At 47.5% G+C, this 12,767-nt stretch overlaps 1 protein-coding gene across 1 annotated transcript in view; it reads left to right on the top strand.

The window, feature by feature from the left end:
* klf7b (Kruppel-like factor 7b) overlaps positions 1-12,269 on the top strand; it is a 139,685-nt gene extending 127,416 nt beyond the window's left edge. Inside the window, exon 4 of the mRNA XM_021579706.3 lies at positions 11,095-12,269. Within this exon, the coding sequence (XP_021435381.1) occupies positions 11,095-11,146 (52 nt within the window). The 3' untranslated portion in view covers positions 11,147-12,269. The remainder of the gene's footprint in view (positions 1-11,094) is intronic.
* Positions 12,270-12,767: the final 498 nt, after the last annotated feature.

Here is a 12,767-nt window from a genome sequence, read left to right as displayed (position 1 = left end):
GTCTCCCACTCTGTCTCCGTTTCCCTCTCTGTCTTCCTCTGTCTCCCTCTCTGTCTTCCTCTGTCTCCCTCTCTGTCCCTCTCAAACACGAACCAGATTGGGCAAGCAGACACTCTCTCCTCACACACTCATACATACACACACCGTTCACACACTCATAAACACACCCGTTCACACACCCGTTCACACACTCATACACACACCGGTTCACACACTCATACACACCATTCACACACTCATACACACACCGTTTAACACACACTCATAAACACACCGTTCAAACACTCATACACACACCCATTCACACACTGTTCACATACTCATAAACACACCGTTCACACACTCATACACACACCGTTCACACACTGATACACACACCGTTCACACACTCATACACACACCGTTCGCACACTCATACACACACCATTCACACACACATAAACACACCGTTCACACACTCATACGCACACCGTTCACAGACTCGTTCACACACTCATACACGCACCCATTCACATACTCATACACACACCGTTCACAGACTCGTTCACACACTCATACACACCCATTCACACACTCATACACACACTCATACACACACCAGTTCACACACTCATACACACACCCATTCACATACTCATACACACACCGTTCACAGACTCGTTCACACACTCATACACACACCCGTTCACACACTCATACACACACCCGTTCACACACTCATACACACACCCGTTCACACACTCATACACACACCCGTTCACACACTCATACACACACCGTTCAAACACCCGTTCACACACCCATACACACTGTTCACACACTCATACACACACAGTTCACACATGATACACACACTCGTTCACACACTCATACACACACCGTTCACACACTCATACACACACCCATTCACACACTCATACACACACCTTTCACACACCCGTTCACACACTCATACACACACAGTTCACACACTCATACACACACCCGTTCACAAATAATACACAGAAGATCATCCATTTTCAAACAACAGACACAGTGACACTCATCAGACCCCTCTGTTCTGCTGGATACACAAAGGAAGCCCTTTGTCTATGAAGACGGCCGTGTGTGTGTGTGTGTGTGTGTGTGTGTGTGTGTGTGTGTGTGTGTGTGTGTGTGTGTGTGTGTGTGTGTGTGTGTGTGTGTGTGTGTGTGTGTCTGCGTGCCTGCGTGCGTGCGTGCGTGCGTGTGTCTGACAGAGAGGGCACATTTGCATTAGTGTGGGTCTGTGATTGATAAGCTGTCAGGTGATAATAGCAGGAAGCAGTCAACCTGCCTGTGTCCCAAAAGGCACCCTATTCCCTACAATAGTGCACTACTTTTGACCAGAGCCTCTAGGGAATACCAGGAGAGGGTAACATTTGGGAGGCAGACCCTGTCTTTACACACAGGCAACACTTACACACTGGGGCCAAGGCGCAAGCTGATGGCTCCAGGTGGAACCACAATTACCCAGCTCCCTCTCTGTCCCCCTCCAGAAGGGGACCGCTTTCCAAAATCCACCATCTCCCTCCCTCCCTCCCTTCACACACACACACACATTATCCTAGACCAGCCTTAGCCACTGTGTATAATACACCACAGCCACCTCTAGCCTTCAACTCGGGGGAGTGCATAATCAAATCCATGTTCACACACTCATTACCAGCATATATGTTGGCTGTTGGCTAACAATGGGGCTATTTGTAGCAGGCCTGCTACAGTTACGGGAATTGACAAGTCCAGATGCCAGGCCAGCTTTAGATACACACACAGCCTCCAGGACTTGGATGTGAGCTAAACCATCCAGCCAACTAGTTCAGACACTCAGACTCTCTCTCTTTCTCTAACGTGCCTCCTAGGGGACTCTAAGTGGACCCCCCCAGTCCCTCTAGTTTAGCTTTGAACCTAACCCCCTCCTAAATCACTGCATATTCTGCTGACACACACACATACTACACTGCTCAAAAAAATGAAGGGAACACTAAAATAACACATCCTAGATCTGAATGAATTAAATATTCATATTAAATACTTTTTTCTTACATAGTTGAATGTGCTGACAACAAAATCACACAAAAATGATCAATGGAAATCAAATTTATCAACCCATGGAGGTCTGGGTTTGGAGTCACACTCAAAATTAAAGTGGAAAACCACACTACAGGCTGATCCAACTTTGATGTAATGTCCTTAAAACAAGTCAAAATGAGGCTCAGTAGTGTGTGTGGCCTCCACGTGCCTCTATGACCTCCCTACAACGCCTGGGCATGCTCCTGATGTGGTGGCAGATGGTCTCCTGAGGGATCTCCTCCCAGACCTGGACTAAAGCATCCACCAACTCCTGGACAGTCTGTGGTGCAACGTGGCGTTGGTGGATGGAGCAAGACATGATGTCCCAGATGTGCTCAATTGGATTCAGGTCTGGGGAACGGGCGGGCCAGTCCATAGCATCAATGCCTTCCTCTTGCAGGAACTGCTGACACACTCCAGCCACATGAGGTGTAGCATTGTCTTGCATTAGGAGGAACCCAGGGCCAACCGCACCAGCATATGGTCTCACAAGGGGTCTGAGGATCTCATCTCGGTACCTAATGGCAGTCAGGCTACCTCTGGCGAGCACATGGAGGGCTGTGCGGCCCCCCAAAGAAATGCCACACTACACCATGACTGACCCACCGCCTAACTGGTCATGCTGGAGGATGTTGCAGGCAGCACAACGTTCTCCACGGCGTCTCCAGACTCTGTCACGTCTGTCCCATGTGCTCAGTGTGAACCTGATTTCATCGCCAGTGGCGAATTTGCCAATCTTGGTGTTCTCTGGCAAATGCCAAACGTCCTGCACAGTGTTGGGCTGTAAGCACAACCCCCACCTGTGGACGTCGGGCCCTCATACCACCCTCATGGAGTCTGTTTCTGACCGTTTGAGCAGGCACATGCACATTTGTGGCCTGCTGGAGGTCATTTTGCAGGGCTCTGGCAGTGCTCCTCCTGCTCCTCCTTGCACAAAGGCGGAGGTAGCGGTCCTGCTGCTGGGTTGTTGCCCTCCTACGGCCTCCTCCACGTCTCCTGATGTACTGGCCTGTCTCCTGGTAGCGCCTCCATGCTCTGGACACTAAGCTGACAGACACAGCAAACCTTCTTGCCACAGCTCGCATTGATGTGCCATCCTGGATGAGCTGCACTACCTGAGCCACTTGTGTGGGTTGTAGACTCCGTCTCATGCTACCACTAGAGTGAAAGCACCGCCAGCATTCAAAAGTGACCAAAACATCAGCCAGGAAGCATAGGAACTGAGAAGTGGTCTGTGGTTATCACCTGCAGAACCACTCCTTTATTGGGGGTGTCTTGCTAATTGCCTATAATTACATCTGTTGTCTATTCCATTTGCACAACAGCATGTGAAATGTATTGTCAATCAGTGTTGCTTCCTAAGTGGACAGTTTGATTTCACAGAAGTGTGATTGACTTGGAGTTACATTGTATTGTTTAAGTGTTCCCTTTATTTTTTTGAGCAGTGTATATACCAGGGTTACCCAACTGATAGCCAACCGGACTAATTTGGCCCTCAAGTGATTTTATTTACCCCCCCAAATCTGGACATCAAAGACCGTTAAAACACCAGGAAATCAAATCAGAATTTTGTAAATCTGTTCCCACGTATAGAGAGATACTGTAACAGTATGTGATCGTATACACGTGTTAGCATGGTTTGAAATGATTGTTTTTTTTTGTTGTCAAATATTCTACATCTGTTTGGGCTTGTGTGGGTTTGGGTGTGTCTGACAGAGAGGGTACATTAGCATGGGGCTGTGATTGATAAACTGTCAGGTGATAATAGTAGGAAGCTGTCAGCATACCACGCTGCATGCCACTGCTGGCCTCTAAAGCCAAGCAGGGTTGGTCATGGTTGGTCCTGGATGGGAGACCAGATGCTGCTGGAAGTGGTGTTGGAGGGCCAGTAGGAGGCACTCTTTCCTCTGGTCTAAAAAATAACATTTTAAAAAAGAACCCCAATGCCCCAGGGCAGTGATTGGAGACATTACCCAGTGTAGAGTGCTGTCTTTTGGATGGGACATTAAACAGGTATTCTGACTCTCTGTGGTCACTAAAGATCACATGGCACTTATTGTAAGAGTAGGGGTGTTAACCCCGGTGTCCTGGATAAATTCCCAATCCGGCCCTCATACCATTATGGCCACCTAATCATCCCCAGATTCCAATTGGCTCATTCATCTCCCCGTAACTATTCCCCAGGCCGTTGCTGTAAATGAGAATGTGTTCAACTTACCTGGTTAAAAACATTTGTAATTATGTTTCCGGTCCCCTGACAATCCGCTCTAGATATAAATAGTCCCATGGCTGAATCTAGTTGATGATCCCTGTTATATACACACTCGCAAATACTCCCACATCTTTCTGTCACAGAGACGAATAGAAGATAAATGAAAGGAAGGAAGGCAGTGTGAGGAACAGCACTGCAGTAGGTGTGTGATAAAGAACACCCAGAGTGGAGCTGGCTGGATCACTACCTATAACTCATCTGCTGATTATGTCTTAGTAGTATTTCACTCACACTGGGAAACGGCTGTAAAATGGCTGCCAAAACACTGAGTGTGAATAAGATGACAGTGATAGCATCCCAAAAGGCACCCTATTCCCTATATAGTGCACTACTTTTGACCAGAGCCCTATGGGCCCTGAATAAATTCCCTATACAGGAAAGTATTCAGACCACTTGACTTTTTCCATCTTTTTTTTTACGGTACAACCTTATTCTAAAATGGATTCAATTGTATTTTTCCCTCGTCAATCTACACACAATACCCCATAATGACTGTGAAGCCTCTGTGATGGATGAAGCGCTCATCTTAAAAGCGCTTAAAATTTCCTTGTTGATGTTGTCCTCTGAAACAGATTGTGGCCACTGCTAAATGAATGGTAATGATACATGGAATAGATGAATATAGATGGTAATGATACATGGAATAGATGAATATAGATGGTAATGATACATGGAATAGATAAATATAGATGGTAATGATACATGGAATAGATAAATATAGATGGTAATGATACATGGAATAGATAAATATAGATGGTAATGATACATGGAATAGATAAATATAGATGGTAATGATACGTGGAATAGATAAATATAGATGGTAATGATACATGGAATAGATAAATATAGATGGTAATGATACATGGAATAGATAAATATAGATGGTAATGATACATGGAATAGATAAATATAGATGGTAATGATACGTGGAATAGATAAATATAGATGGTAATGATACATGGAATAGATAAATATAGATGGTAATGATACATGGAATAGATAAATATAGATGGTAATGATACGTGGAATAGATAAATATGGATGGTAATGCATTAAGCATCTGTCCCTCTCGTCTGTCAGTCAGCTGTCTGAGGTGAAGCTCCAAGCTAAACAAACAGTAGACTCGCTCTGCATCCCAAATGGCATCCTAGCCCCTAGATAGTGCACTACTTTTGACCAGAGCACTGGTCAAAAGTAGTGCACTATAAAGGGAATAGGGTGCCATTTGGGATGCAGGCTGGCACATAGGTTAACCCTCAACCCTGTCTTCTGCTAGACCTTTGAAGCGTCTTGTGAGTGACGCGGCAATCATCAAACAGGCGCGTTCATCTCCCCTCTGCGAGGCAGCCTGTTCAGGCACCTTAGGGAACGCCTAGCTGGCTGGGCCAGGAGGAACTCACTGCTGTGTTACCACATTACCATCAGAATGGGAGAATGTTGAACAGTACATACAGCCAGTGTGTTGAGCTCTGAGCCCCTCTGTCATCCATGCACACACAGGAACGTCATTAATTCTGCCTAATCAAGCTGGGACCCCCTGCAGGGCGAGGTAGAGGGGTACAGGGGGGACGGGCGGGGGGTGTACCAGCTGGTGTGGCAGCCCCTGACAGTGACTTGGAGGGCCATCTGTCCAGCCAGCGGACCTTACTCAGCCCCCACTGGCCCTCTAGCAGTCACACCAGACAAGTACAACATGGTCAGTTCAAAGGGAAGAGGTGACGGAAGGAGAGAGAGAGAGAGAATACATTAAATGAAAGAGAAAAGTATTGAAGTCTTGAATAGCAACCAGCTCTGAGAGAGAGAGAGACTGCGAGAGAGAGAGGCTGCAAGAGAGAGAGACTGCGAGAGAGAGAGGCTGCGAGAGAGACAGGCTGCGACAGAGAGAGAGACTGCGAAAGAGAGAGAGGCTGCGAGAGAGAGGCTGTGACAGAGAGAGAGACTGCAAGAGAGAGAGAGAGACTGCGAGAGAGAGAGGCTGCGAGAGAGAGAGACTGTGAGAGAGAGAGACTGCAAGAGAGAGAGAGGCTGCGAGAGAGAGAGACTGCGAGAGAGAGAGGCTGCGAGAGAGAGAGAGAAACTGCGAGAGAGAGAGAGAGAGAAACTGCGAGAGAGAGAGACTGCGAGAGAGAGAGACTGCAAGAGAGAGAGAGAGACTGAGAGAGAGAGAGACTGCGAGAGAGAGAGGGACTGCGAGAGAGAGAGAGACTGCAAGAGAGAGAGAGAGACTGCAAGAGAGAGAGAGAGACTGCAAGAGAGAGAGAGAGACTGCGAGAGAGAGAGGGACTGCGAGAGAGAGAGAGAGAGACAGAGAGAGAGACTGCAAGAGAGAGAGAGAGACTGCGAGAGAGAGAGGGACTGCGAGAGAGAGAGAGAGAGAGAGAGAGAGAGAGAGAGAGAGAGAGAGAGAGAGAGAGAGAGAGAGAGAAAAACAGTACTGCCAGACCTGGGCCCTGGCAGTAAATCCCAAAAAGACTAAAATAATGATTTTCCAGAGAAGATCCAGATCTCAGGGAATTAGACCAAAGTTCTCAATTGGTACAAAATATATAGAGTATTGTACACAATAAAATTACTTTGGTGTAAAAATAAGCTCAACTGGACACCTTAATGAGGCAGTGAATAAACTGAGAAAGAAAGCACACAGGGCATTCTACACCATTAAAAATCCAATTCAAATTGAAATACCTCAAATTTGGCTAAAACTAATTGAATGTGTCATTGAACCAATTGCACTTTATGGCAGCGAGGTGTGGGGTCCACTTGCAAAACAAGATTTCATCAAATGGGACAAACACCCCATTGAAACCCTGCATGCAGAGTTCTGTAAGATTCTCCTACAAGACCAGAGGAAAACTACAAACAATGCATGCAGGGCAGAATTAGGCCAATATCCACTAATAATAACAACTCAAAAAAGAGCAATTAAGTTTTGGAAACATCTAAAATACAGTGACCCTCTCATATCATTACCAAGCCCTGCAATGCCAAGAGCTGAGCAAAGAAAAGAGTCCCCTCATCCAGCTGGTCCTGGAGCTCCTGGAGTTCACAAACCTGTTCTACTAACACACTGAAGCCTTAAGGACCAGAACATCCAATCAATCAGGATAAACCAAATTACAACACAGTCAAAACAAAACTATATTGCTTATTGGGAAACACAAACACAAACACAAAGCAAAATGCATTGCTATCTGGCCCTAAATCGACAGTACACTGTGGCTAAATATTTGACCATGGTTACTGATCAAAACCTTGATAGGTAACCTTGACAAAGTACAGCCTCAGTGAGCACAGCCTTGCCATTGAGAAGGGTAGACATAGGAAAACCTGGCTCCCTGTAGAGGAAAGGCTGTGCAACCACTGCACAACAGCAGATCCTGGCTCCCTGTAGAGGAAAGGCTGTGCAACCACTGCACAACAGCAGAACCTGGCTCCCTGTAGAGGAAAGGCTGTACAACCACTGCACAACAGCAGATCCTGGCTCCCTGTAGAGGAAAGGCTGTGCAACCACTGCACAACAGCAGAACCTGAGACGGAGCTGCATTTCCTGACAAAATGTCAAAAATATAAAACAATTAGAGAGTGTCATTTTCCCAAATTTGAAACAAATTTGATGAGGATAGGCTACCCGTCCTGTTGGGGGAGGATGCAGAGAGCTGTGGGTTGGCAGCGCACTACATTGCTGCCTGCCATAAGTTGAGGGACAGTGTCTGACAGACCAATCAACATGCACATGTCCTCTACTGTATGCTTATTGTTGAATGTATGGTTATTTTGACACTTGGTAATTGTTGTTACTGTTGTCCCGTTGACAATTTTGATTCTCATTTTTATTTATTTGTATGTTGTAAAAATCCCAAATAAGCTTTGACAATATGTACATTGTTACGTCATGCCAATAAAGGGAATTGAATTGAATTGAGAGAGAGAGAGAGAGGAGAGAGAGAGAGAGAGAGAGAGACTGTGAGAGAGAGATAGAGAGAGAGAGACTGTGAGAGAGAGAGAGAGAGAGAGACTGCGAGAGAGCGACTGCGAGAGAGAGACTGCGAGAGAGCGACTGCGAGAGAGCGACTGCGAGAGAGAGAGCGACTGCGAGAGAGAGAGCGACTGCGAGCGAGAGAGAGCGACTGCGAGCGAGAGAGCGACTGCGAGAGAGAGACTGCGAGAGAGCGACTGCGAGCAAGAGAGCGAAGGCGAGAGAGCGACTGCGAGAGAGAGAGCGAAGGCGAGAGAGCAACTGCGAGAGAGAGAGCGACTGCGAGCGAGAGAGAGACTGCGAGCGAGAGAGGGACTGCGAGCGAGAGAGCGACTGCGAGCCAGAGAGCGACTGCGAGCCAGAGAGCGACTGCGAGAGAGAGACTGCGAGAGAGCGACTGCGAGAGAAGGACTGCGAGTGAGAGAGCGACTGCAAGCCAGAGAGCGACTGCGAGCGAGAGAGCGACTGCGAGCCAGAGAGCGACTGCGAGCGAGAGAGCGACTGTGAGAGAGCGACTGCGAGAGAGCAACTGCGAGCGAGAGAGAGACTGCGAGCGAGAGAGAGACTGCGAGAGAGCGACTGTGAGCGAGAGAGCGACTGCGAGCGAGAGAGAGTGACTGCGAGAGAGAGAGACTGCGAGAGAGCGACTGTGAGCGAGAGAGCGACTGTGAGCGAGAGAGTGACTGTGAGAGAGCAAAGGCGAGAGAGCGACTGCGAGAGAGAGACTGCGAGAGAGCGACTGCGAGAGAGGGACTGCGAGTGAGAGAGCGACTGCAAGCCAGAGAGCGACTGCGAGCGAGAGAGCGACTGCGAGCCAGAGAGCGACTGCGAGCGAGAGAACGACTGCGAGCGAGAGAGCGACTGTGAGAGAGCGACTGCGAGAGAGCAACTGCGAGCGAGAGAGAGACTGCAAGCGAGAGAGAGACTGCGAGAGAGCGACTGTGAGCGAGAGAGCGACTGCGAGCGAGAGAGAGTGACTGCGAGAGAGAGAGACTGCGAGAGAGCGACTGTGAGCGAGAGAGCGACTGTGAGCGAGAGAGAGTGACTGCGAGAGAGAGACTGCGAGAGAGCGACTGCGAGAGAGCGACTGCGAGAGAGAGCGACTGCGAGAGAGAGAGAGCGACTGCGAGCGAGAGAGAGCAACTGCGAGCGAGAGATCGTCTGCGAGCGAGAGAGCGACTGCGAGAAAAGACTGCGAGAGAGCGACTGCGAGAGAGCGACTGCGAGAGAGAGCGACTGCGAGAGAGAGAGCGACTGCGAGCGAGAGAGCGACTGTGAGAGAGCGAAGGCGAGAGAGAGACTGCGAGAGACCGACTGCGAGAGAGGGACTGCGAGCGAGAGAGCGACTGCGAGCCAGAGAGCGACTGCGAGCGAGAGAGCGACTGCGAGCGAGAGAGTGACTGTGAGAGAGTGAAGGCGAGAGAGCGACTGCGAGAGAGCAACTGCGAGAAAGAGACTGCGAGCGAGAGAGAGACTGCGAGAGCGCGACTGTGAGCGAGAGAGCGACTGTGAGCGAGAGAGCGACTGCGAGAGAGAGACAGCGTTCTCTTTTATAACTGTTCAGCGTTCTTCCACCACCATACACACCACGGCTAGCTGGAGAAATAGCCCATCATAGCTGTCTGGATAGAGAGAATCCTCTTCTGGATTTAAATTGCAGAGCTGTCTTTGGACAAATTAATAATGGAAACAGCCGTCGGCAAATTTAATTTTTAATTCCTCATTTCTCTCTCCCACATTTTGTTTTCTAGCTTGCTTTACTCATTTCAGTTGCGATTCATTTTATTGCTTTGCATGAGTGTAATAGGATCATCTACCCTTACAGCCCTGTAAAAGTAAAGTACATGTGGTGTATATTCTCCCTGTTTGCTGTTATTTATCACCCTCCCCAGTAGCAGTATCCAGTGAGCTTAATCGATTAGCATCAAAACAGGCCTATGGGCCTGTTCACATGTCATGACTCTAACTAATAAGGGGTTTCTGCGATAGTATTTCACCTCTAGCTGTGTTATAAATCGCAGAACCGGGAACCTTGATTTGTGGCTGCGTTGTGGAGAATTACCACACATGCTCTTTAACAAACAGAAGAGAACGAGCAATCCTGTTGCTGAATTGGCATGTCCTCATTTTGACTAAAACTTAGGTGATAAAGATTAAGCAAGATGTCATTTATTATTAAGAGGCAAATGTTTTTTTGTCCTTGAAAGTCTTCCCTCCCATCTGTACACGTGTTACACGGCTGTTTTCTCACCAGCTGCTGATGTAGACTCCCTCAACACTGATTATTAAGCACTTTTCGTTCTGTTTCCTTTGCATCTTTGTCAGTGTTTGTCATTGTGCTCAGTTGGCAGAGCATGGCGCTTGCAACGCCAGAGTTATGGATTCCTTTCCCACGGGATACCAGTATGAAAATGTATTCGCACACTGGAAGTCGCTCTGGATAAGAGCGTCTGCTAAATGACTAACGTGTCCAATGTAAATGTACCAGCAGCTGGAGAGCTGTGTCTGTCGTAAAATGTCACTTGATTTCTACCCAGATTATCTGAAGTCCATTTAAACGTCAACAGTTATCCAGCTAACATCTGGATGTACAGTTTAGAATCTGAGTATCCATCTAACTAAAGGCACAGACGTTTTAAGCCTCTGGATTACCTCCCTGAATGCATAACCATGTTTACCTACTGTTATTGAGTAACATAGAGTTTGACTTCCCTGACTAACAAACATCTTCTGTCTTTCTTTCACTTCTCTCCAGGTGTTTCTCCAGGTCCGATCACTTGGCGCTGCACATGAAGAGGCACATCTAAGAGAGAGGGAGGAGGAGAGCGGGGAAGAAGAGCGAGAGAAGGGAGATAGGAGAGAAGAAGAAGTAGGCAGGAGGGAAGACGAACCACACACCAGCTCCAGCTCTCACCATCCCGAGGCTGCCCCTGCCACCTGAGACCTGACACTAGAAGCATAGCATGGGGGATGACACGCTGGACGGATGTAAGCCACGACCCAGGATGGACCCATGGTCAGCGAGGACAGATGGAGTGATGGGGGGAAAGAGAAGGAGGAGGAGGAGCTTGTTGTTGTTTTTTAATTCACACTTTGTGATTCACACATCTCTCTTTTATTGCATCCTCTGATTAGCCATGCCTTGGTCTGATCCAAGTCTGGTAACTCAGACACTGCCAAACCAATACGCTGATCCAGTTATGACCCATTTACACTCTACTGTTTATTTTGTGTACATTTAAACTATAGAGCGACTTGGGAAAGCAGATGGTTCACCCAGAATAAACTGCTAAACTTTGACACGCCAATCGTCAGTGACTTGCAGAAGCAACGATGGGCATCCCAAACCAACAGCAACTATTGCCCATTTTATTCTGGTGTGCTGTTTCCCAATCCTATCACAATGTTTTAGGGGTGTCTCTACCCTCACCAAGCCGTGTGAAATAACAACAATGCCAGAATAGCGAGAAGAGAGAGACCAATGGAACTAGTGGCCAATCCGTCAGTGTCGCCCCCTGTCTGTGGGAGGAGGGTCTGACACTTCAGAGAGCGAGCTCTGTGACCCTGATGCGGACTTCTCAGGCTCTCCTGTAGGAGGCGCTCTGCTCTTCTCTCTCACCTTCACTCCTGCCACCTCACAGGCAACATCTAACAAATGCGCAGCGACACTTTCTTGCCTTTGTTTTTTAAAGACAATGAATTATTATTATTAAGAATAAAGGTCTGTTTTCTCTGAAATGTCTTAAAAATTCACTGAAGGACAAAAACTAAAACAGTTTATGTACAAACGAAGAACAATGTGCTCATTCAACAACGAATGAACTGACCCCGACCCGTATGCACAGGCTAAACTCAGTAGCCGCTATCTAGCACTGATAGCTAAGAAGATGGAAAAACAAAAAATAAATCACATGAACGCTGAAAGAAAAAGGATTTGTATTGTTGGCCTGATATTAAAGGAAAGGCCGTCTGTTTTCCACTCTGTGTTTTTCTCCGATCCAGCTGAAAACAAACCTTGCCGGGACCTTCGAGGCTTCATCACCAAGCCAGGACCAGAACAGAACAGAAAACTGGAAAATGTTTGCTTTGCTTGTGTGGATTGTGGAACTCCACCATCTCCCATAGGAAACCCCTATCTCCTCCAGTATGGAGGGGCCTGGGAGGCTGGTCTGCTGTGACCACATCCCCTATTTGGGAGACTAGGGACCTGATAGGCTACTGGACATGAATCTGGGTATTAGAAAGGACAACATGGCCTCATCATCCCAGAGGGACTTGCCTGTTTCGTATCCATTGTCCGCACTGACTTTTTCAATGTTATCTGTGCTTTTTTCATACAGTACAACAAAAAAAACTGAAAATATAATACAAATAAAAAACACTCAAAAAAATACTACACAAAAAAAACTGATTCCGTCTCTCTCACCG

This window comes from Oncorhynchus mykiss, chromosome 22, assembly GCF_057628025.1.
Source record: "Oncorhynchus mykiss isolate SJ-2025 chromosome 22, ASM5762802v1, whole genome shotgun sequence".
Lineage (NCBI taxonomy): Eukaryota > Metazoa > Chordata > Actinopteri > Salmoniformes > Salmonidae > Oncorhynchus > Oncorhynchus mykiss.
This window is presented reverse-complemented; position numbering and strand designations above follow the sequence as displayed.